Source organism: Pelmatolapia mariae, linkage group LG17, assembly GCF_036321145.2.
Source record: "Pelmatolapia mariae isolate MD_Pm_ZW linkage group LG17, Pm_UMD_F_2, whole genome shotgun sequence".
NCBI lineage: Eukaryota > Metazoa > Chordata > Actinopteri > Cichliformes > Cichlidae > Pelmatolapia > Pelmatolapia mariae.
Genome location: NC_086242.1, coordinates 31,591,092 through 31,616,237, shown reverse-complemented (window position 1 = coordinate 31,616,237; position 25,146 = coordinate 31,591,092). Strand labels below are relative to the sequence as shown.

The following is a 25,146-nucleotide window of genomic DNA, read 5'->3' as shown; positions in this document are numbered from 1 at the left end:
AAGACATTGTTTCAGACATGTTGTGTCAGCTTTTCTCAACATCCACCAGTGAGCCTCTGAGAGCAGACAAGCGCAGTCGAGAAATGAGGAGTTACTAATCTAAATACGGCCTGTCCTATTTTTTCAAACACAGTTTTGTTTGAGTTTTAATGGTGACAAGTTTTACCTTTGCTTTGCATGCATGATTATTCAGCTTTCTAATACCGATGCTTTCTCACCTTCCACACTCTCTTCCTATTCTTTCTTGCATTTTTTTGCCTTTTATGCAACCCTCCTCCTCTGTCCCCTCTTGTTTTTCTTATCTTCCCTCTGCTGTCTCTTCTTTTCATCCTTGTACCTCAGGACTGAGGACTCAGGCCTGCTTACCCATAAGGAGACCCTCCCAGTAAGGTCTCTGGTGCTGGGAGACATCCATCGGCCTGGGTCAGAGGCTGCCTATAGGGTCGGACCGCTACGTTGTCATGGAGACAGTAAATCCATTTCAATTGGTTATGGTTTAGCACAATGGGGGATGATGTTAAATATTGAGACCTCAGTTTTCTCCATGTGAATATCATACATATTGATGATGTTTTGATGGAGTACTCAAGAAGTAGGTTTTATTCAACCACAGAGTGAAGAGAATTCAAGTAATTAGTGTATCCAATCACCGACCATTTAACTTGTTAATGGGAAAAGAGTCTGCACAAGCTAATTAGTAGCTAAAATATGACTTTATTTTTGCTCTTTAATAACAACCGCTAACACAAAGATATATAACAAACTAATGTAAGTGATAGATTTTACCTTGTGTTAATTGCTTTTAATTTCACCACTTAGTTTAATGACTACATAAATAAATGGCTTGGTAGATAAATCAGCCTAAATGAGATAGCATAGCTGGAGTTATGCCTTTATTCTTAGTTAATTAGCTGAACAGTTGGTTCATTTGTTTACCATGCGATTTTCATTATATAGCCATCATAATGAGTTTTCTTTTAATAAGCCTTGTTCCAAAGTGATATATCAATTTTTTAAAAGAAAGTTTTACATCCCTTTTTTATGAGCAAACATAAAGAGATGTTATGACACATTTAAGAAGTGATTTTCTTTTTCTTTGCAGAGAACTTCTGGAATGCTGCATTTTTTGATAAGGAGACATCCTACCTTCACTTCCCCACCTTTCAGGGAGAGTTGAATGCAGACATCTCTTTCCTGTTTAAAACGACATCGTCCTCTGGGGTTTTCCTGGAGAATTTGGGCATCAAGGACTTTATCAGGATAGAACTCAGCTGTAAGTGAGAACTTAATGTCCTGGATAATTGTTATCGAATGCTCAGTGCTTTCTTGATTTATTCTAAATAACTGATAATGACAGTTTATAAGAGGGATTATTGCATTTCTGCTTCTATTTTGAGATTAACTGTGCAGTTTGTTTCACGTTAGCTTGGCAGAGGGGAAGAGTTTCTCAGTGTTTACAAATGTTTTTATTTGTTCAGACACTGCTAACTTCAGCCTCTAGCCACAGATGCCTAGAGACCGCTGAGTGACTCCCTGGCAACTGCCCCTCGCTAGGGAAAATAAGTAGACTTAAATCCTCCTTAAATTGGTTGCAAGAAGATTGCGACAGTCTCCTATAGTTTCCAGTTTGTGTCAAAGGTTTTCAGGTCGTACTACTGCTCAGCTCTTAGTTTATAGAGCAAACGTGCATAGAAGTCAGTAGCCGCATGCAAACTACAGTCTGCCAATTATGATGATTACATTGTCCCATGTTTTTGTTGATCTTCTTGCAGTTGACAGTCCAGTCAAGGCAAATAACAAAAATCACAGCAGCAGTTCCTCAAAAGCCCATCACAGTACAAGAGCTGGCTAAAAAAAATATCTGTTCGTATATATCAGGAAGTTTCAACTAATTGGCCTGTAATTGCAATATTTTTCCACCCAACTGAATGAAAAAAATCTGAAAATTAAAATTAGATTACAGAGTGATTCTCAGTGAGCCTAGAAATGTATTACTGAACATTAGAATTATCATTACTTTTGATTTCAAATGAGGCTTGGTTGTAACAGTCTCAGCACACATGCAATTTCCCACACACAGATACACACAGGAACAAACAGATGTGAGTCTTTTTTTCCTGCCCTCGGCCGGTCTCTAAATCATCTCAGATCTACGTCCAGCTGTCTGTCCATGCTGCCAACAGATGGGCCGGTGGGAGGAAGTCACTTCACACTTCTGCCAACATATGATGATGGACGAACATGACTGACTAATGGGTTTGCTAAAAGACGGCGCAGTCTGCAGCCAGACTGCAGGGAGAAAGAAGTCTATTAAAAATATCACTGAAAAAAGCCACAAAAGAGTCTGATACACTTTAGTTGCTAATAGAAAAACATGAGTAAAAAAAGAGATTTCTTGCAAGTCAAAGCTTGTTTTCTCAACTGTGTTTGGATTTTTCTTTCTTTCCTCTTTTTGAATACAAAGCAAGAATCTGACTCCTTGCAGTCATTCTACTCTGCCCACATGCTTAACTAATACAGTTTGAAATTAGTGTAATTATTTGATTTGGCTATAATTTAATTTAAAAAAGCATAGCATGCATGTGCTCATCAGTTCATTTTTCCAGTTACAGCAATATCAGAGGACTCTGGCACCATCTGATCTACATTAGCTTTAGATTTGAATATACGTACACTATCATGTGCTTTATACTGATTTAAGCCAGAGCTTCATCCTCCCGCTCCAACTACTACCAGCTTTGCCTTTACTGGACAGCCAACAATGAGAAGATGACAGTAAGCATTGGGCGTATCAGACTGGAAATGAAGCATGGTCTGGCACTGGCACTTATCATACACTGGCTCTACATTTTGTGCAGTTTTTGTCATCCATAAATAAATGATCAATGATAAACCTCTTAACTTCTTAAGCCTTAACTTCAAGAGTGTCATCAGCTTTGGACACAGTGTGATTATGGACTGATTCTTTGGAGAATCGTGGTTTGCAGTGAAAATAAGCACCCCTTTGATCATTTTCAATGAAGATTTCCGTGAATCAGATGTGGTCTGCTGATGTGACCATCTCTTGTCACTGTGAAGGCGTCTTCACCTAATCGTTGTTTTTAAGGCTTTTATATGATCTTTTTATCTGTGAATAATCCTCTTCAGCTTCTACGGAGGTTGTCTTCTCCTTCGATGTGGGGAATGGGCCACTGGATGTACGAGTTAAGACGAACCTCCCGTTGAATGACAGCCGATGGCACAGAGTGCAAGCTGAGCGAAATGTGAAGGAAGCATCGCTGCGTGTCGATAATTTCCCCGCCGCCACGCACGAAGCTCCCACTGACGGACTCATGCATCTGCAGCTAAACAGCCAGTTATTTATAGGTGAGGAGCATAAGTTGACTTTTTTTTTCAAATTTTTAGGGTTTAAGAAACCTGAGAAACATTTAAAGTGAGAACATGTTAAAGGGATTTTTAGATTAAAATAAGTCAGGGTTAATTTAAGGTTATCAAGATTAGGCACTTTGTTAAGAAAAATATTGTCTCGATTTGAATTTGATGGCAACAACGCATCTCAAAAGTCTCAAAAGGCCAGAAGGGCAAGTTAAACTAAAAAGAAACAGCTGACAATAGCTCAGCAACAGGAGTGGAGATTTAAAAAAAAAAGCATATTAGAGAGGCAGAGTTTCTCAGCAGCAAAGGTGGGCAGATGGAACAACTTCAGAATAATGCCACACACTGTAAAGTTGTGAATACTTCTCAACAACATCTGTAGTACATAATATCAAAACAGAATCTAGAGAAATCTCTGTGTGCAAGGGACAAGGCTGAAGAGGCTGGGTGCTGACTGGCTGTATGCAGTTCCAATTAAAGATGTTTAGAGCATGACATAAAGAAACAGGACCGTTAGCAGCTACAATACAATATCAGACAAAAACATAATACTGCTCCTTTCCCACAATTCCAGGAGCTGGTCTCCTCAGGCTGAATTTAAAAGAGGATGCTGCCATCAAATTCAAAATGAGCTCAAATGTGATTTTTCTTAAAATTATACTTTTTTCACTTTAAATATGTTTTCTGTGTTATGTTTTGAATAAAATATGGGTTTATGAGATTTGCAAACCATTTGCAAATCATCATTCTGTTTTTTATTTATATTTTACACAGTGTTTTTCAGAATTGGATATGTACAAACACGCATGCAAATGTGCCCACATGCAAAGACAACCTGATGAAAACACAATTTAATTCTTGCAGTTTCTACCCAACCACACAAGTCCCACATGGACACCTGTTGGAAATCAGGTAGTAGTACTGAATATCTGCATAGTGTATGTAAAATAAGAGCAAACCTTACTGTTAGAGTCCAATCCAGTTAGTTTTTAGGTATTTAGAAAGTTGTGAGGAGTGATTAGAAGAGCTGGTGATTTTGACTTTACCAAGAAAGAATTCTGCTATACTGTATGCAGGACGTGCTGAATTCAGTTTTTCTAAACAGTAATTACTCTGGATAAGTAATGTCCGTTTGTGTGTGCTGAGAAAGTGTAATGTTTGGTGTGTGTGATTATAACCTTCACAAACCAACTGTGCATTCTGCTAGGAAAATGGGAAATAAGTGCAGCCAGTTATTAAAATTTGCAAAAAATACCTAGAAATATAGTAAATACACCAAAAATACTACATTTCTAATGAGCTTGAAACTCAATATTTGGTACGACCACTTTTATTCGTCAGCATAGTCTGAACTATCCTGGACAAACTTTCTTGTAATTGTCTTCAAAGCTTGTCTTTAGATGTTGGCTGCTTTTTGTTCTGTTCATTGTCACGAAGGTCCCACACTGCTTTTGTCAATTTTGACAAAATCTCAAACACCACTGGCTGAAATGTAGTAAATAAAGTAACAAAGTGTCTAATTTTATTTAATTTAATTTAAAATTGGTTCTTTGCTAAGTTGCCTGTTATATGTAGAGACAACACTTACTCATTCTTTCTGTTAGTTGCATTTTTTATGGTTGAATAACTCATGACTCAGTGGTAAGTGGCTAAACGAAAAACAAACTGAAAAAATATTGATGTGAAAATGGTCAGAAGCGAGGACTGGACTGAGAATGTGTGAAAAAGCAACCAATATACGAACAAAAACTTTGGAAGACCTTTAGATAGTCTGGAGAACTATTGATCAAAACCACTTACAAAAATTCCATGAAAACCTGGCTTATTTGAAACAAAGTATAAAAAATGAGGGGTGGGTCAAGACTATTTATCTATAGTACTGTAGAAGATCAATAATACTAGGTGTAAGAGTTTTACAAGCACAAAAGAAATGACATTTTTGTAACCTGGAGATAGGAGTCTGTGAGGAGGTTGGCTTCTATAGACACCTCTATGATGCATCAGTGCAGGAAATTGGATACCAAAGGAGACTGGTGAAACACCTAAAAGATACAGCCTTCGGCAAAAGAGTGTGAAGTCAATGAAATTTCAATAATTTCCTGTTTTCACTTCTTCTCTTCCTGTGTCCTGAGTGAAATGCAATATTTTTTCTGAGCTGTGGCTCCAATAATTGAGATATATCATTATTATTCCCCACAGTTTAAGTTCACCACATCTGTTAGACAGCTGAAGATGTTTTAGACATCACTGACAAAAGCAGTGTTACATGGAAAGTAAATGCAAACAAAGAGCCAACATGGAAACCTGTGCAGTAATGCTAACTAGTTAAGTTTAAAGGAATAAAGCAACTGCCATAGCCCTAGTGAGTTAAAAACCATGGTATGGGGATACAGGGTTGTGAGTTCAACTTCACTATCTCCACCCATACCTGATTACTGCCAGACCTGCTGAAACCTGTCCGACAAACTGAAGATCTCAGAAAGCAACACACTGTGCTGCAATCTAAAGAAACAGCTAAGAAACAAAGTCATTGGCATCAATTATCATGGAAAGGGTTACTAAAACCATTTCTACGCCTTTGGAGCTCCACAGTAAAAATCGTAAAGATCTACAAATGGAGAAAACCTGGAACAGTGGTGAACCTTCGCCAGACCCACCAAAATTACTCCAAGTAATCAACAATTCATGTAGGAGGTCCCAAAAGAAGTCAGAATAACATCTACAGAACTGCAGGTCTCACTTGCCTCATCAGTAAGAAAGAGAATGAACAAAAATGGCATCCATGGGAGAGTTCCAAGGCAAAAACGTCTGCTGACCAAAAAGAATCCAAACATTCAAAAAACATCTTGATCTCCAAGACTTTGGGGAAAATACTCTGTGGACTGACAACACAAAAGATTTGTGTCTTGTTACATCTGCCATAAAACTAGTACAGCGTTTCATACAAAGGACATCATAGCAACAATCAAACATTGTATAACAAAGTATACAATTACTCTGCCTAGTATACACTAGGCTAGCCCTAGACACTAGCCCACTAACAAGCTAGCCCTAGACACTAGCCCAGTATCTAGGGCTGCTTTGCTTCATCAGGGCCTGGACAACTTGCCCTAATTTATGAAATTATGAATCCTGATGGAAAATGTTTGACTATCAGTTCATCCCCTGACGCTTAAGCACACTCGGGTTATGTGCTGTTATGATCTGAAACATAACAGCAAGTCCACCTCTGAATGGCTAATAAAAATGAAGGTTTTGAAAGCCTAGTCAAAGTTTGGACTAAAATCCAATTAAGATGCTTTGGCATGAATTTAAACACTTTAAACAGACTTTAAACAGGCCGCTGATGCTGGAAAACACTCCAATGAGGCTGAATTAAAAACAATTCTGCAAAGAAGAGTGAGCCAAAATTTCTCCACAGGGAAGTGAAAGACTCATAGTCAGTTATCGCAAACACTTGACTGCTGTTCTGTACCTCATAAACAGAAGCAAAGTTTGGGGGCTTTCATTGAAAATACCTTCCCTGTTCTTCAGCCTCGCTCTTGGGACAGCCAGAGGCAACTGGTAGGTGACCCATGGGACCTAAATGTCAAATCCGAATAAATCCCGAGAAGAAACCAAAACCAAACAGATGTATTGTCTGACTTTCATCATTACCCACTCTGTGGCTGTGTAACCAAAAGTCGGTTAGTTTCCACTGAAACACAAATAAAAATGGGTCACACTTTTAAAGTTACATGTAAATTCAAATGGCAAATAAAGCTATGTGATGTTGTTTTTAACGAACATTACCAAAACAACAGGAAACATTGACACTGCCATTTGGTCTTCTAGTGAGTGTTTATACTACCAGGGGAGTGTTTGTGGGACTGAATCAAAATAAATCACTTGTGTTCAATGAAGGAGCATGTCGCCTGGCGTGACAATGCAGCTCTGTGTATTTTGAGGCATTAGCAGAGCTCAGCAGCACAGGGGAATGAGGGATGTCAGACTTTGGCTATATGCGTATACTTATTACCGGTTTTTCTTTTCATGAGATTTGTAAGAAGCAGCTTTATCCTTTAGAGGAGATAAACCTAACTGTATGAGCGACACTTACTCTTTTAAAAATGTAATATTGCCTCTTTAACATTACGGTTTAAACTGACTGAGCATTTTTTTATTAAATCAATAGCTTTTGTCCATTTTTAGGAGATGTTGCATACATTTTTCCACCATTTTCCTCTTAAATTCACCACTTCCCTCCATCTGTTCCAAACACGTCCAGATGCCTATACATTAATCTATCTGAACTGTGCTTGAAAATCAGTCTTGTACTGTAAGACTTTGGCTTTGTTCAAATATTATGAACATTGGTTCATTTATTTTTGTAGGTATTACATTTTTTGAAGAGAAACAAAATCATTGAACAAAGTGTGATGAGACTGAGAGGCTGCAGAGAGATCGAAGTGGGAATTGAGTTGCTGGTAGTGTTAAGCTAATAATCCGCTCTGGACAGCTAAAAAAGAAACGAACATCAGTCGTTTTCTTTACTTGGGCGGGATTTACCAGCAACGCACGGGGACTCATTTGTTTGAATAAAAATGTGATTAAAAGGATTTTGAAGGACAATGCTTTTTAAGAAGGTGTTTTTGTCTGTCAAAAACTTGACTCTGTTTTCAGTAAAACGTCAGCGTTTGGGTGCGTTTGCGCTCTTTCTGCAGCTTTATTGTTAATCCAGTGTGCACAGCATGCCCTCTGTGGAATCATAACTCACAGTACTGCAAAGACATCTGTATTACTATGAATAATGGATCTCATTTGTAATATATCAAATTGTGTAACTTAATAAGAAATTATGTTTGCTAGTTTAAATAAATAAACCTTAATATTTCCTTGTTTTTAGGCTTGCAGTTTATGAACAATACAATTCAGGCAATTCAGGAAAATTAAGCACGATGTCATTATGGGTTATGTTTTGCATTATTGTTACTTGGCCTAGGATGTAGCTACATTAATCAATGCTTTAATAAATCATAGGTGAGTGTACTGATACATGGCACATCTGACTTTAATGGTGCATACTGCTTTGGTGAAGGAGTATCGGGCTATTAAATCTCTGTAGCTTGATAATGAAGTGTTCATAACCCTGTAATTTATTGTTGGTCATGGTTGTGTAATAGTTTTTTTGTTTTCTGGTTGATTCTTTTAAGGCAATACAGAGGAAGGCAGCTTTGTATTTATATGGCAGATAATCAGTAAATCCACAGGACTTAAAGCACGAAATATTTCTGTTTCTGAATTATACAGATGAGAACATAATTATGAGCCCCCCCTATGTCTTTTTAAAAAAATATTTCCCAAATGCTGTTAAACCAAGCAAAGGAAACTTTATATGTTCTCCCCGTGTCTGTGTGGGTACTCTGGCTTCCTCCCACAGTCCCATGACACAGTCCCTTGTAGATGGATGGCTAAAAAAACACCAGAGTAAAAACAATCAGTCCCCCTTCCTTCCTGCCATTCCATTTAAAATTCACTGTGGTTACACTGTGCACACTTTTTTTGCGTTCCATAAAATAACATTTCCACATATAGTAAAACCAACGTGTGCAGCAACCAGACAACATGAAATGTGCATAGTTTGGCACCAAGTGCACAGGTGGAAGACTGGATGAAGTAGATACATCCTCTTAATGCTCAGGACCTTAAGAAGGCCCTGATTGTGATTCCACCACCTGGCTGAGGCCTTTCTGTGTGGAGTTTGCAAGCTCTCCCTGTGTCTGGGTGCTCCCGCTTCCCCCCACAGTCCAAAGATGTGAATCTACATTTCCCAAAGATGTGAATGGTTGTCTGTCTCTTTGTATTAGCCCTGCGACAGACTGGCGACCTGTCCAGCGTGTACCCTGCCTCTCGCCCTATGGTAGCTGGGATAGAATTTCAGCCCCCCCTCAAACATGACAAGGATAAGCACCAGAAAATGGATATGCATTTATTGTTTAAAGCAGAAGCTTCAGGAAATCAGTAGATTTTTCTTTTCCAAAGCTACAGTATGTATATTGTCAGGCTTTTTTCCACATGCCCAGCCATGCTGAATTAGGTCAAAACTCTGCAAAATGACCATCTTGCAAAGCCTCAGCAGCTCGCTTCAGTCAGCTCACAGCCAGTATTCTAGCAGAGTGTTGATATGGCAGTATGCTCCGGGGTCTTTCGCTCCATCTGCCAATCTTCTTCCAAGCTGCGAAAGTCTGTCTGTGCTTTTAGCTGCGAGGAGCTTCTCTTCAGCCTTGATCAAAGAGCTGGTCTTCTTGGGATTATGTTTGTTGCTGTAACTGACTGCTGAGGTTGCTATCTCAGCATCTGCTTTGTGCACCTGCTTGTGCTACCACCGGGAGCATCCTTTCTTTGGGCAGCTGCTGAAGATGGGTTTGAATCCTCCACCCAAACATTGTACTCAAGGCGTGTTGTTCTTTCCCCCAAGAGTGAAAATTTGCAGGACTAGGCAAACCATCATGGGCTGCTTCGATCAGGAAGCACACTTGGTAGAAATCAGCCTGCAATGCGTTTTGTGCTACATTAAAAACTTTCCCCTCCATTTATTAAATGTCTGCAGCAGGACACATAGGTGGAAAAATACACAGCCTCTGATTTTAGCAGTGCCGTTCCAAAGCATTAAGCATTGCAGCATTGAATATTAAGCATTGTAGTTCACTGTTCTTACTATACTTTTAACAGCAGTACTGTGTGCCATTGCTTTAAACATATACTGCTTAACAAATTTATTAGAGAACCACCCAATGCATAGTTTATATCGCAACTACCCTAAATGAACAGTACTGGTAATTACCAAAATCATTCTTTAATGTTATTATTTTGTTTGTTATCATCTGTTATGGTTAGTCCACCAGTATGTGCAAGCTCTTTAATCAAAATTATTATTTTTAATGCTACAATATAATTATTGTTGTCATTCGTGAAAGACATGAGACAGAGAAAATATGTTATTATCTTCTGATAAAGTTGCCAAATTGCAGTTATTCACTTGCATTAATAAACAGAACAATTAGTTTTAGTCCTTGATTAATTTCTGACTTCCAGGCTCAACTTGGAACCTGCAATTCAATTTTTCAATTAAAAAAACAACAACAAATTTTTAGTTTTAAACAAGTTTTCTTTTGACAGATTTCTAAATTATTTGTGTTTTCTTGTTTTTCTCACTGATAGTCTAATACATTTGTTAAGCATTGTATAATTTCTACAGAAGCAACCTCTCAGTTTTTGAGCTGTTGAAACCTGTGATTGTCTCAGCTGTACAGTGAGGAGACCGGTGATTGGATGAGAGTGAAATTATTAGTCACGTCATTTCATCTGATTTATAATTCAGCCCTTTTGCACTTACAGCACGTACCAATGACCTAAAAAGACCACTCTGAGCTTGTTGTTGCACTAGAGTTAAAACAGGGATCTGGATTATTCACCATAAAGTGGGAAAGTAAAACTGCTTAACTGGCTGAAATTCATGTTGTCATGCAAGGCTTTTCCTTTCACTCCTACAGGACTTCTTCCTCTGGCAGCGTGTGTCCTTTGTTTCTTCCCTTGGTCAGAGGTGGCACCCCTCAGGACCCCGTCCTTGTTCTTTTTGTGCACTGTGATATCTTCCTTTCTTAACAGTCACAACCAGTACTTTCTAGAATCATGGTGTAGATTTGGCTTTTTAAATCATCATTAAGCAGGAGTTTTCCTTTCTCTGTATTTCATTCTTTGTAGTCAAGCTTATCTTCACAGAACGTGTTAAAAGACGTTAATTAATTTTCCTGCCCCGTGTGCTCATAATGTGTAGGTGTTTTATAACTTTTGTTGCTGAAGGAAGCCAGAGCCACACAGAGGTTATCGATTTTGTGGTATGAAAAGCCGCTTTGGCTGAACATTGACTGTGACAGTAATACCCTGCCAATAACTGTCTATGAAAACAATAATAACTGTCAGGAATGGATGCAGCCAGCTTGGTACTGTAATTTTGCCCAGACCCTGTGTGAACTGCCTATATTCGAATGTTAATAGGAAAATGAAAGGAAGCAGGGATTCGTCAGCACACACCAGATGGCTCAACAGCCAAGTAGTTAGTCCAACAGCGAGGACCAGTTTTAGGCTGTGTGACTGTGTCTGCCCTGCAGTGCAGACATGGTCTTGTGCCACAGTAGCAACTTATGGCTGTCAATCAGAATTTACTGCTGAGAAGTATGAAAAACTATAGATCTGCAGTCTATAGGAACTAGATTGTACTGCATAGAACTTTCATTAAGAGGTTTGAGTCTGAGTAGGCAGAAAAAGAGCAATGGTGTATCAAGTGTTATTTCTTTCCTGGCAGGAGGCACTGCATCCAGACAGAAAGGCTTTTTGGGCTGTATCCGCTCTCTGCAGCTGAATGGCGTCACTCTGGACCTGGAGAAGAGAGCTAAGATCACGCCTGGAGTCCTACCTGGATGCCCAGGCCACTGCAGCAGCTATGGCTCGCTGTGCCAGAACGAGGGTCGCTGTGAGGAAAAAGCCAAAGGTTTCTCCTGCGACTGTGGACAATCTGCCTACACTGGAGCCTTCTGCCACAAAGGTACAGACACTCACACTGACAGTGGAGACTTTCTGCCACTGATTACACAGATCCATAGGCTCAATTCATTGATGTTCTTTGTACGGACTGTTTATAAAAGACTGACGTAGCTTCTTGGCAAACCTAATGGCAAACCTGCCTTCTTTCATCATTTTTATTTTTATGTACGCCTGTGAGAAAATGGCGTTATGGATCACTTGATTTATGAGCTCAGTAAACACTGTATCACTTTATTGTCTTAATACCTTCTTTCAAGTCTTATAAAATACAGTATGATAATTATTTCATACATCATGGTATCCATTTGAGTCAAAAAAAGAAAAAGAATTAGAGAGCAAGATCTGCTTTCGAGCTGGCCTACTTTTTGGCTGATATAACACCACTGTAGCAGTGCGCAGTGACCCTTGCACCAAGATGGCGACGGTCAAAGTCCTTGACAATTCAAGCTAGGATGTGCACATTCTCTGGCTCCGTGCCTTACTAAATATATTTAAAAGCAAATGCAAGGCTTCCTTCTATATTTAACAGATTAAACAAAAGTATTAACGTGAACTTTATTCATAACTGCAAACCCAGAAATCTCAATATCCAGCAGCCTCCAGACAAGAACGACTAATATTTTAAGATCACAAGCTGCAGCAGCAAACACCTCAGGGAGCCATGGTCTGATATCATAATGAAATTGAAAGGAAATCTCTAGAGTTGAAATTGGCTCCCTCCGTATTTTTGTCCCTACTATTGCCTTGACAATTTCATTTTTTTGTGCATAAGAGATGAAAGACTAATTCAGCATAAAATTCATTATAGGTTTGTGTCTAAGAAAGGCAGAGTACACTTTTAGATGCAGGATCTTTCATGAGATAAGGAATGAAAAAGAAATATTAGGGTGGTATTTGATGGCTTGAAGATAATAGTTATTCTGAAACACAGTGTTGTATTTTACAACCCTGCATAATATTCCTGTAATATTGAGAGACCTAGAAAGTGTCTGGTTCAGATCACAGTAAGCTGATTCCGATCTTTTGGATGTAGTGTTGTCCATAGGAGAAACATTTCATCACCTGTCCAAGGGTCGACTTCCGACTATCCTATGTTTCTCCCACTGAAATGCTATGTCCAGAAAAATAGAATCAGCATTCTGGGATGACTGATGTCTGATTTAGGCTTTAATGGTAACATTTTATAAGTGCAAGAAAATATGTTTAGACACTTTTTCTTTTCTCTTTCTCTGTAATAAATGAACATCTTAGTACTTTATACATTTATATATTCCTGATGCTTTCATTACATTTTATAACACTTGTACCAACTTTTGAATGACTTTGAAAATCAAGAGTGATTTTCTTCTGTCTTAACAGCAGCTTATTATGTTTTTTTATGGCATTTTATTTTGACAGTTCAGTCTGTGCATCCTATAGAGCTGCTCTCCAAATAAAGGGAAAGAGATTTGCTGGCCAATTTCATATATCAATCACAGGCATTACATTAGTGAAACTCAATGGAATGACATCTTCTAATGCTCACTGTTATAGTAAACATGGAAATAGAAGAAAGAAAGAAGAAAAAAGTATAAAACTTTGAATTAAAAGTTTGATTTATGCTTTGCCGTAAAAGATCAGGACCATGTGTTGTCTTGTTACACTATTCAGGTTAATGAGTTTGATCTTTCCTAAAAGCATTAGGGTAAGGGCAGCTAATATTAGCCTACAATCTGCTATGGCAGCATTCAGGGCACGCAGTGGAGAAACACTATATGCAGTGGAAGAGCTAAATGAAAACACAAACTCTGGTGTTGGTAATGCTATGTTGCAACTTCTAGTAGAGGACACAAACACACTGTCCATACATTTGGACTGCACTTAGTTTTTGTTATAGGGGGTAATTAAAGTGTGTCAGGTCTGACATGCCTGTTAGAGAGAAGGAGCAAACAAGAGAAACTAAATAAAAACTTTTGGAAATTTGATATTTTATTTAGTTTCTCAAGTTTTCCATAAAAAAAAAAACTTCAAGAAGGGGAGTGGAATAGAGCAGGTGTTGATTTGTGTGAGGCAAAGCACTCAGTGACCTATCTTAACCTTCTGCACCACCGAAGAGGAATTAATATACAATATTATGCAAAAATCTCAACCTGCATTTCTTTATATACTGCTCAAAACACAAACTTAAAGAAAGACTTGGGAAATACATCAGATCTTGGTTGGGGACAAAAAAATCATGCCGGATATCAAGCAATGCTTGCCTTGCTTGCCCTGATGAAATGCCACAGGTAAAGTATGTTTTGCTGTTTAAACTAAGACGTTTAATTAGCTGATTAACTCACAAAGCAACTTGTTGAGTTATTCATCAAAAAGTACTTACCTCCTTTGTTGTTATCTACTTTGCTTTGTCTGGACTGTGTGGACAGGCAGTTTGAGAAGAAACTGCAGAATCAGGGAGATCACAGAGAAGACCTTAAGCCAGATATTAAATTACCCCCCCCCCCCCCCCCCACCCCCCCCCCCCCACACACACACAAACAATTCTTTCTGTTTTTGTTTTTTGCTTTATAAAAGCTATAATGAAGAAATATTTTCGATGAAAGAATCTGAAGAAATGTTTTTACTAAAGTGCAAACTGAACTAAAGAGCCAAAGTTAATGTTTTTCAGTTCTTTAAAAAAAAACAAAAAACAAAACATTTTCAACTCAAAATTTACTAAAGTATTCAACCAGATGCTCATTAACATTTAATCAAAGCCGCACAGTTTCCCTAATCTCAACCAAAATGATTTGCTGCTTCGCTCTATCATATGAAGCTCAAGATGTCAACTTTGAATTTTTGCATCCATTTCGTCCACCCACAATCCACCTGGAGTTTTAAAAAAAAATTTCTACTTTCTTCAGTTGATGTGATGCTTATCATCAAAACAGAATTTGCAAAGAGCATTAGTTGAATTTAATCTTTAAACCAGCACATTCAGCTCCGACAGTGACACTTCTCACTAACTTCTTAACTCCCAGAGGTTTCAGCCAGCTTTAAGTCAACAACATCCATCACCTACATCCTGAAGGAGCCCTTTGAACTAAGCAGGAACAGCAGTGGCTTGCCTTCATCCATCTACTCAGATATCACACTAAGAGGAGAAAACATCTCCCTGAGCTTCAGCACCAATCAGAGTCCTGCTCTTCTGCTCTATGTCAGCTCGTTCTACAGAGAGTACCTGATCCTGCTCATCAACAAAAATGGTGAGGACTCTCAAATGGCATTTTTTCTTGGCTGTCTTTTGTTGATAAATGATTGCTTCTTTTTAATTCTGCAACCTATTTTCTCATCTCATTGTTCCTGCAATTTGTTGAATTAAGCATCTCCTCTCTCCTTTGCTTTCTCCTCCCTCTCTGTCTGTCCTGTGATGCTTTTTTCCAACAGAGCCTGACTAGTGGGGTTGGGTTTTGTTTGTTGTGGTTATTTATTGTATTCAAAGTAAGTAAACTGGCATCATAGGAAATTCCAATCAGAATCAAAACTCCAAAGGGGCTGATTAAAATATTTGGATTTATCGTCTAAGCCACTGAAAATATACTTTTTTGTCACTGTTATGAATAGAGTTGTTGTTGCTTTGTAGACACAATATTGAAGCTTTTTAATGACACAAAAAAAGCAAGTTTAAATTAGCTGATCAAGCCAATATCATGTATCTGAACTCTTGCTGAAGTATCCAACTAAATCCCAGGGAGAGTTTTATTTTGATTGTGCCAAAGCACAAATCAAAGCAATTTCCTTAAGGCCTCTGCTACTGCACAGAGACAAATTTTCCCATCTGACTCAGTTACTGAAAGCCTGCAAGACACTGCTCCAGCTATAAGAGTCTTTTTATTATAAATATATGGCTTTATGATAAGGGAATTAATCACTAATAGCCCACACTGAAAAAAGAGTCAAAATGAGAGAATCAAATTATATGTGTAGTACTAAAGAAAGATTATTTCTTATCATTTCTGTTCATCTTTTAAGCCTGCAAGAATCTCAGAACATTCAAATTATATCCGCAGCCAAGGGATATAAATGTAACACTGAAACATAATCAATTTTGTATCATGGAGTTTTATTCTTAGATATAAAGTGTTAATCCTTACAGTATTACATGGTTTGTAGATGATCTATTAAAATATTCAGATATGTGGCTTGTTTTCTTCTTTGGTTTTATTAAACAATAGTTTCTTTCATCTACTACCCGAGCTAACCTGAGTTTTTGGCCTAATAACCTAACACCCTATTAACCATTCAGCACGTCAACTTGTTTGTTTTCAGGTTTGAGAAAATTTGCAGTTGTTTTGTCAGGCCAGATTATGAGTAGTTAGAGGAGGTGATGCAATGAGAGACCATTAATTTAGTCAAACATCTAACATTTATTATAGCAGTAGAATACAGTCAGATTTAGCCTCTGAGCTCACCATTTCATGCGTTTAAAATAAGGAAAGTCATGAGAAAAAGATTTACAGGTTTGGGCGGGGTGCGGCACTGCCTGCTGTTTCAACCCTGCAACACGATACATAGTAGGAGGGACACTAGCATGTTAGGAGGGGGATTTTGCAGGGATAGGATGTGAAGAGAGTGAGGCATGTTGTGCATGTCTGACACAATGCAGTTAAATTAATTTACTTGAACTTTATCACAGGCTTTGCTCCATTTGTGCCAACTTCAACTTTAACCGCAGACATGTTGAGACCATAGATCACCATTTAAAGAATAATACAGATTCATATTTTGCATTATTCCATGAATAGATCTACTTTGTTGTTTGTGGTCTTTAATAACATTATATTTTTTCTGAACCTCAATGTCATTTGAGAGGTGAAGTAACAGAGTTCTCATCATCGTTTGAGAACACTTTGTTTGCTTTTGTGTTTGTGAAGACGAGCTGGAACTGAGGTACAAGCTGCACAGCGGCAGAGATGTGGAGACGCTGAGAAGCAGAGTCATAAACGTGGCTGATGGGCGCCTGCACACAGTGACCGTCAGGAGACTGGCAGATATCGTCTCTGTGCAGGTGAATACAAACACACGGGAGATTTTTCTTACTCTCTTACAGGTTTCTGCTGTTTCTGTAGACATAAGCAAGCTGGGCTGTTACCACCAAATGGAATAACACACAGGTTTTTCTTCCACCAGAACTCCACCAACATTTAAGTCTAAGAGCTAAAGAGTACATTGTTTAATTAATCTGCTGCTCACACTGCTTTAGCCGCTGGTGCTAAGAGGAGTCTGCTGGCAGACTCTGAGTGGAAGGAAAGTATTGTGGGCTGATGCTTGCAGCTATTTCTTTAATTTAAAAACCAACCCTGACCACAAGGATGCTTTTGGAAGTAGAATAAAATGTAATAAATGGCAGATTTCCTCTCTGTAGTCAAGCTATGACTGCCTCTCTGTTTTCTATCGCTCCACTTAAGTCTCAGCATTAGCAGATGTCTTATTGACAAATGAGACTAAAGCCCAAATGTCACTGTTTCCTAGCTTTTTTTTTTTTTTTTTTTGAATAAAGAGGATCTCTCTCAGACACGTTTACCACCTCAGTCTTTTCCTGCTCAGCTGCTGTGAATCGCACAGTCGCATTTCAGACTGCCTCTCATTAGAATATGCAGATCAGGCTCCAGGCTGAACATATAATCCTCACATGTTATGCTTTTTCCTTCACTGTGGCTCACATAGTCGTCGTCATTTAAACACTTGACATAAAAGTCTTTGCTTAATGTTGTTTTCAGATTGACCAGAACGCCAGAGAGGACTTGAACTTGACATCTGATGTGGAGTTCAACAACATCAAATCACTCATACTGGGCAGAGTGGGGGGTGAGTGTGGCTATCTTAAGACATGCACCAGTACCGGCTCATTTGAATAACAGTACTGAGATGTTTGGCCTCATGTGGCAAAGTGGTGTTCTGGATCCTTGTGCTGTTCTCTGGTCATTATGTTGTCTGGAACAGAGGGAAAGCTGCAGCCCAAGCAACAGCTGTGACTCTGTGAAGCAAATCAAGCTAACATCCATATTCAGCTGGTCACAAACAGAGCACTCTCTTGAAGAGATTAGAAAAGGACACCACTCTGCGAAAGTCACTGCAATGTAGATGCATTTAAAAGTATGGTAGGTTAAGATAATTGTGTAAATGGCACTAGTGCAAAAGTTCAAAATATACCTACGTGTTTGTGCAGTTTTATCTGTGGTATCAGGGCGGCGAGTAACATAGTCTTTATATCTGTCTAGCTGAGCGAGGCTTCAGACAGCTGTAATCATAACAACTTCAGAAAAAGGTCTTTCACTTTGTATGGTAATGAGGAGAGAATGAAAAGAACAAATTACTTAGAAGATTGGAGTCAGCACCTTCAATTCAGCATAACAACCAAAAAAATAATAAATCTGAGCTGCTGTGGGTAGGGTCAAACTAAACCAGGAAGTCGGGAGGTGCCGTTCCCCCTATTCCTCTATGACAGAATGTTGTATTTCTAACTGCAAGGGGTTCTCATTAAGAAAGAAACACTTACGTGAATTCCCTATGCTGTTTTTGAATACCATCACTTGGGATTTTTCACTGCTGCTAGAACCTGTGGGCGTTAGAAAGGATTTTATATTGCTAAATTAAAAAAATCACTGTTTCTCAAAATGTAGGGGTAGCACAGGGTAAAAGCGCTGCAACACCTCTTAACCTTTGAATTCAGGTGTTTTCAGTTCAAAAGCTACAGGTGTAAAACATCAAGCTCCTAGCAATGCAGTGTCTTTACAAACATTTGTGAAAGGACTGGTTGTTATAAACAGCTCAATAAAACTGAGTGCTCTTATAATATGATCCCATCACCGAAACAAGTCAGTTTGTCAAATTTCTTCCTTATACAATTAACTGTAAGTGCTGTTATTGCAAACTGGAAGCAGTTAGAAATCATAGCAACTCAGCCATACAGTGGCAGACCATCAAAAGTAACAGAACAGGGTCACCCCGTTAATAGTGCATATTGCTGACTCAATAACTGCAGGGTCCAAACCTCCCCTGGCATTAACATCAGCACAAACAGTGTGCGCCAGGAGCTTCAGGGCATGGGTTTCCATGGCCAAAAAGCTTCTGTAGGTGTGATGTGTAGAAGGCTCCAAAACAACCCAGTATCACAGCAAAATGTCTAAATGGCACGACATTCACCATCTCCATTCCACGCTTTGAATCTCAGAAGTGTTAAATGGACATGCATGCAGGAATTGTATTGCTGCATGCAGAAGTTGCATACTAGCGGGGGTGATAAAAAATTTAAAGCCAAGAGGCTGGTAGTGAACAAAAAATGTATAAAGTGTATTCCAGGGTGCTTAGTCACCAGAAATCTAGGCGGCTAATGTGTATAAGAATGTCTATTTAAACACTTTCCCTTGGTTCTTCAGCATCCATGTCTATTTCATATGTATTTCATGCTTTGGACCGGCGTGTCTATTTTGCCATGATATCGAGTGGCCCAGTACTTTTATCCATTAGCCCTGGCCCTAAAGTACATGAGCCAAGGGGTTAGCAACGCTTCCTGAAACCAGTTTTGACTCGTACATCTTTTTTTGCAAGATCAGGCCTCTCATTTCACTATTCCCTTATATATCTATGTGTAGGGTTTTTTTCTATACTTTTGATTAAATAAGACAATGAGTGGGAGAGGAGGATAAATGGAATGAACATAAAATACATTTGCTTTCTGTGTTGTGTTGTGTTGTGAATAAAATGTGATTAAATTACATTTTGTTTTAATTGACATTTTGCACAGTGTCCCAACTTTATGAAGCAACTGGGGCTGTATTTTGTTTTTGTCAGGAAGCCACTGAACTCCTTCCTGCACTTGGCTCACAAGTAAGAAACAGATATAAATCGATGCTGTTGCTGTTTTTAGGTCCTCCTTGTTATGTTTTTTTTTTTTTTTTAATTCTTGACCCAGGCTGTGTTAGTATGTAACCCCACTGCCCCCATGCTGAGCCAGAGGACTCAGGCAGTCATATCAGTATCAGAGAGGCAGCAAAATAGTTGATATACTGTCGCTCCCTGCCAGCCCTGTCATCCATCAGACTAACTAATGGACCAAGAAAGAATGGAGAGATTCAGATGCTCACAGAAAGGGAGAGAGAGACAGAGACAGTGAAAGGAGGTGGAAGTAAAGGTGAAAAGCAGTTTTTTCAGTTCATATACTGTCAGGGTTTGGCTACATAAACACCTTTTGACTCTTTTTAGCATTTTGCACCCAAGGATTATTCATTCTGTACGATTAGTATCAAAACATTTGCCACATCAGCTGTAACATGTTGAGTTTGAGATGTTCAATTCCACATATTTTAATTTTTATATATATTTTTATATATATTCTTGTATATTTTTTCTCACAAGAAGAGATGTTGTCTTCTTAATACATTAGGTAGTTAGACTTGTGAGCCTGCATGCTGTGTTAAAGAAATTAGTTTTCTTTCAAATACATCCATTATTCTACCACCACAGCTTTCCCTTTTATTTTTTTTTCCTGTCCTCAGTCATACCTTGCTGACTCATGCATATATGCACATGACACAAGATACTTAAATCAAAGTCAATTTACGCTGAATTTAAAAACTCAACGCCTGATCAAATATGCAGCAGATAAACTGGCCTCTCCAACCAGGCCACTCTGCAGTGTCCCATTAATGTGGTGAAAAGTTGTTTCTCTCTGGTAATAACTTAGATGACTGCCAGTGATGTGCTGTGTAATCAAATTGCACTGCAGGAATAATTGTGGTTTGTACTGACATTTATAGCTGCTTAAGATTTTATTTAGCACCTGCTGCCACACATAGCGGGGATGTGACTGTATTAGAAAGTAAGACTCACTCCTTAAAGAGGTATGCACATGAGAAATAGGTATTTGAGTATAGTGAACTTACTGCCCATGTTTAAGAAACCAGTTTGACGTGGTTTAAGCTTCGTGATATGGTGCATTATTATTTTGGAAGTAGCCATTAAAAGGGCACACTGTGGTCACAAAGGGATGGAGACAGTTAGCAAAAGTACTCAGGTTTGCTGTGGTATTTAAATGATGCTCAGCTGCCCAAAAATATGACAAGAAAATATTTGCCACACCGTTACACCACCAGCAGCCTGAACTGTTGATGTAAGGCATGTTGTTTCATGTTGTTACTCCAAACTGTGACCCTACCATCCGAATGTTGCAGCAGAAATCGAGAATCACACCAGGCAATGTTTTTCAAATCTTCTATTGTCCAATTTTGGTGAGCCTGTGCAAATTGTAGCTTCTGTTTCCTGTTCTTAGCTGACTGGAGTGGCACCTTGTGTGGTCTTCTGCTTTTGTAGCCAATTTGCTTCTAAGTTTGACCTGTTGTGCATTGACAGAGCTCTTCTGGATACCTTGCTTGTAACAAGTGGTTATTTAAGTTACTGTTGACTTCCTGTCAGCTTGCAAGAGTCTAGCCATTCTCTTCTCACCTTTGAGGCATTTTCACTCCAGCAAACCACCGCTCACTGGATATGTTCCCTTTTTTTCAGGCCATTCTCTGTAAACCCCAGAAGTGTTACAAATCCCAATAATACCATCAGATCAGCAGAAATACTGAAATACTTAGACCAGCCTCGTCAGGCACCAAGAACCATGCCACGTTCAAAGTCACTTAAATTTGGACATAATTTATTTTCCTTGCCACTATTTTGTGCAGATGCAGCACGACAGACACAACATAATTTGTGTGGCTTTGATGCTGGATGCTATGATTTGTGCCCCATCTCAAAAGACACAGTCACAACCCGCCTTTTGATGCCGTGTCAAAAAAGAGAAACATGCAGTGACAAATATAGCAGTGACAAAGGAAAGCAGACCATCACAGCCCTTTGACGTTTATTTTTTTTTAAAGTTTCCCAACCTTTTGATACTGTCATCATATTGCTGTTGATGTGTACAAATACTGTATAACTGTATAACTCTGTTAAAGCAATCAAACACTTTGAACATAATGAGTGGTTGTTCATTGTCGTCAAAGTTGAGGTTTTATTTATCTGCCCCCCTTCTCCCTCTCCTTGCTGTGTGTTTCTCTCTCTGGATTCAGAGCCTGATGGATTGGATGCCGAGATGGCCGAGCTGGCCTCGCTTGGGTTCACTGGCTGCCTGTCAGGTGTTCATTTTAACTCCATCAGTCCTCTGAAAGCTGCTCTGCTCCATCCTGACAGCCCTGTTATTGTCACCGGCCCATTGGTGCAATCAAGCTGTGGTTCCTCTTCTCCAGCCAACACCTACGCAGCAGAAACAACACACTCCTTATCGGGTACAGGAAGCAAAGTCAGCCTCTGTATGCTCAGTTTATGTATATGTCATTGGCCAGCCCCCTCCCATCCACCCACCTTCTCCTGGTGTGGGAATCTGTCTGGTACGCCTTTAATATTATTCTTATGGCTGTTCATTAGACTTTCTTATTGGCTCATTAACCATCCTCCTCGGTAAACAGACAGAGTGATGGCACAGCGACAGATGAGATTAGTCAGACAACTGTAGTGAGGTCCTTTAAGGCTGTGCTGAGACTTTAAACAAGCACTATCAGTACTGACTGATGGCTTTCTCAGTAACTCTACCTTCTGTTGCTTTACTTCATACATACATATATATATCTATATATATATATATCTATATATCTATATATATATATATATATATCTATATATATATATCTATATATATATATATATATATATAGATATATAGATATATATCTATATCTATATATATATCTATATATATATATAGATATATATATATACATATATATATATACACATATATACATATAACCTTTATAGCTGCGTGTTCTTGCCTTCTCATCTTTGCTCTACGTATTTTTCTCCTCTGCCTCTGTTTGCAGGCCAGCCTGGTTCAGTGGATCCAGGTCAGCCTTTAGTCAACACCATCAGAAGTGACTCCGCTCTAATTGGAGGTAATGCTATTCTTCTCAGCAGGAATAAGAACAAATCAATAGATTATAAAAGTTGAATCAAAACCTTTGGGAAGATGCAGTTCTGTAGAACTGAACACCTTTTTTTTTGGTTATTCATCAGTTTTTCTTGTGACTGTGTTTATGTGGGCTTTCTTTTGCATGTGTGACTCACTGCTGCTTTGTCGTGCGTATGTGTGCTTGAAGGCAGTCAGGAACTTTGTGAACTGCCAGGTCTGTCTCTCTGTCCCGCACCATGGTTATAGAAACCAAGTTTCTCATTTGCGGGGCAGCTACGATGACAGGTTGTTGCGGACGGCAGACTTTAATCCATTACTTAAGTGCATCTAAACACACAGTGTTTGCCTGCAGCCTTGTTTGGCTAAAGATTAAACAAGTGTGACAAAGTTAGTTTTAGAGGTGCTGGTGGGCACATTCTTCAACTCTGCAGAAAGCTGCTCTTACCTCCGCCAAGGAGGTTTTGTTTTTGGTAACGCTTGCATGCATAGTGTCATTCTGTCTGTAAGTTTGAAAAGTTTTGAATAAATTTGAATGAATAAAACTTTGTCGGGGTGTAAAGTGGGGCCAACTTAACAATCCACTGAAATTTGCCTTACCCATGTTTAGGTATGTTTCCTATGTTTGTGTAATCAAAGTAAACATGTCATGCTACCCTTATGTGATTCTTAACATATGGTTAAAAATTAGAGAGCGATAATTTTTTTTCAGGTTATTTAACCTTTGACAAGAATGAGCACAAGTGCACAACATCTGAAACAATTTAACAATTCTTTTTCTTTTTCTTACCTTTCTGTTGTTTTTAGGGGTGATTGCTGTTGTGATTTTTGTCACCCTATCTGCATTGGCAGTGATGGCCAGATTCATATGCAGCAGGAAAGAAACATATCGGAACCAGGAAGTGAAAGCAGCTCAACCTGAAGACAGCAATGAGTTCCCCTTCAGCGGCCAGCCGGATTCTCCGAGCGCTCCCAGTGAAAACCAGAAGGAGTATTTTATTTAGCAGGACTGCTAAATAACCGCTCACTGACCTGACCCTGTACAGATCAGGAGGACTTACTCTCAGTGCTTTATAAAATACCACTGAGCTTTTTTCTTTGTTACCTTTTTTTTTTTGTAAATATTGTATAATTTGCTAGAAACACGGGCAAATGTGTTGGACTCCATTTCCCTGGAAGTAATCGATGGTGTCACTTTGATGTACATAATATTTAAAGATGCACAATAAATGGTGATTTGTGTGCTTATTACCCAAATTCTCTGCCATTGTGAAATGCTACAATTAATTTATTAAACAGAAAAACAGACGATCAAAAGGCAATGGCACATTTATGCTTGATTTATAAAGAAAAAAGAAACACTTTTCTACGAGGATGATGACTTTTATGTAAAAAAAATTGAGATGTCAGAGCCATAGGATGTTTTAAAAGATGGGAAGATGGACTTTACTGACAGGAGGATTGATATGCGTGGTTAACATGTGAAACCTCAGCCAAAGCACAGTGCAAGAATCAAACAAAATCCATCTGTTTTAACTTAACATAATTTCAACACCTGCTGTATATATAAATAATAAACCGTCAGTCAGTCCAAAGCTTTACGTCAACCCTTTGTCACCGAGTTGGTCGGAAAGCTTTTATGCTACTCCGTGTACTTTTTCATGAACAAAATAAAAGCTTTACAATGAGACCAAGGTCTTTTTGTTTTTTTTTAAAAGTTGCCTACCTGTACCTCCTGCAGTGAGCAGCCAGCCCGAGAACTCAAGGCGACACGGACCATAAAACACCATCTCCCTGCTTTCACTCTGCAGACATTTCATCTGTTTTTGCTGTTGCCTCCGTCTTTGCCTGATAGGTGTCCTGAGGACATAACCACACTAGAACATTCTTACCACACCCGAGCATGTTTGACCCCCAAAGTCCAGTTTGTTTGACTAGTGAGACTGCTGTGTGCCCTCCAAAAACGACCCAAATAATCCACAAAGTTAAAGCTTTAATGCTCCATTCACTTCGGGATAAAGGAAAGGAAGCACGGGTACAAAATATGGGGAATATGAGAGGAAAAATGAAGAATACTCAGACTCTGAAAGTTAAGCGCAGTGTGAGGCAGGCTAGCAGGGGGTGGAGTGTAGGACAAATGTGCGAGATCAATGTATGAGGCAGCCGAGCCTGGCAGCGCCCCAGCCTGTAGATAAAAACATGTTCAAGTTTTGTGACAT

The 25,146-nt window shown here is 38.9% G+C and overlaps 1 protein-coding gene across 2 annotated transcripts in view; it reads left to right on the top strand.

The window, feature by feature from the left end:
* The window catches only part of LOC134646831 (contactin-associated protein-like 4), a 104,995-nt gene extending 80,378 nt beyond the window's left edge, over positions 1 to 24,617 (top strand). For both annotated transcript variants that reach the window (XM_063500810.1, XM_063500811.1), the window contains 10 exons: positions 343 to 470; positions 1,103 to 1,273; positions 3,148 to 3,366; positions 11,720 to 11,959; positions 14,958 to 15,182; positions 16,851 to 16,984; positions 17,697 to 17,784; positions 22,035 to 22,250; positions 22,842 to 22,913; positions 23,735 to 24,617. In XM_063500810.1, the coding sequence (XP_063356880.1) occupies positions 343 to 470; positions 1,103 to 1,273; positions 3,148 to 3,366; positions 11,720 to 11,959; positions 14,958 to 15,182; positions 16,851 to 16,984; positions 17,697 to 17,784; positions 22,035 to 22,250; positions 22,842 to 22,913; positions 23,735 to 23,931 (1,690 nt within the window). In that variant the 3' untranslated portion in view covers positions 23,932 to 24,617. The remainder of the gene's footprint in view (positions 1 to 342; positions 471 to 1,102; positions 1,274 to 3,147; positions 3,367 to 11,719; positions 11,960 to 14,957; positions 15,183 to 16,850; positions 16,985 to 17,696; positions 17,785 to 22,034; positions 22,251 to 22,841; positions 22,914 to 23,734) is intronic.
* Positions 24,618 to 25,146: the final 529 nt, after the last annotated feature.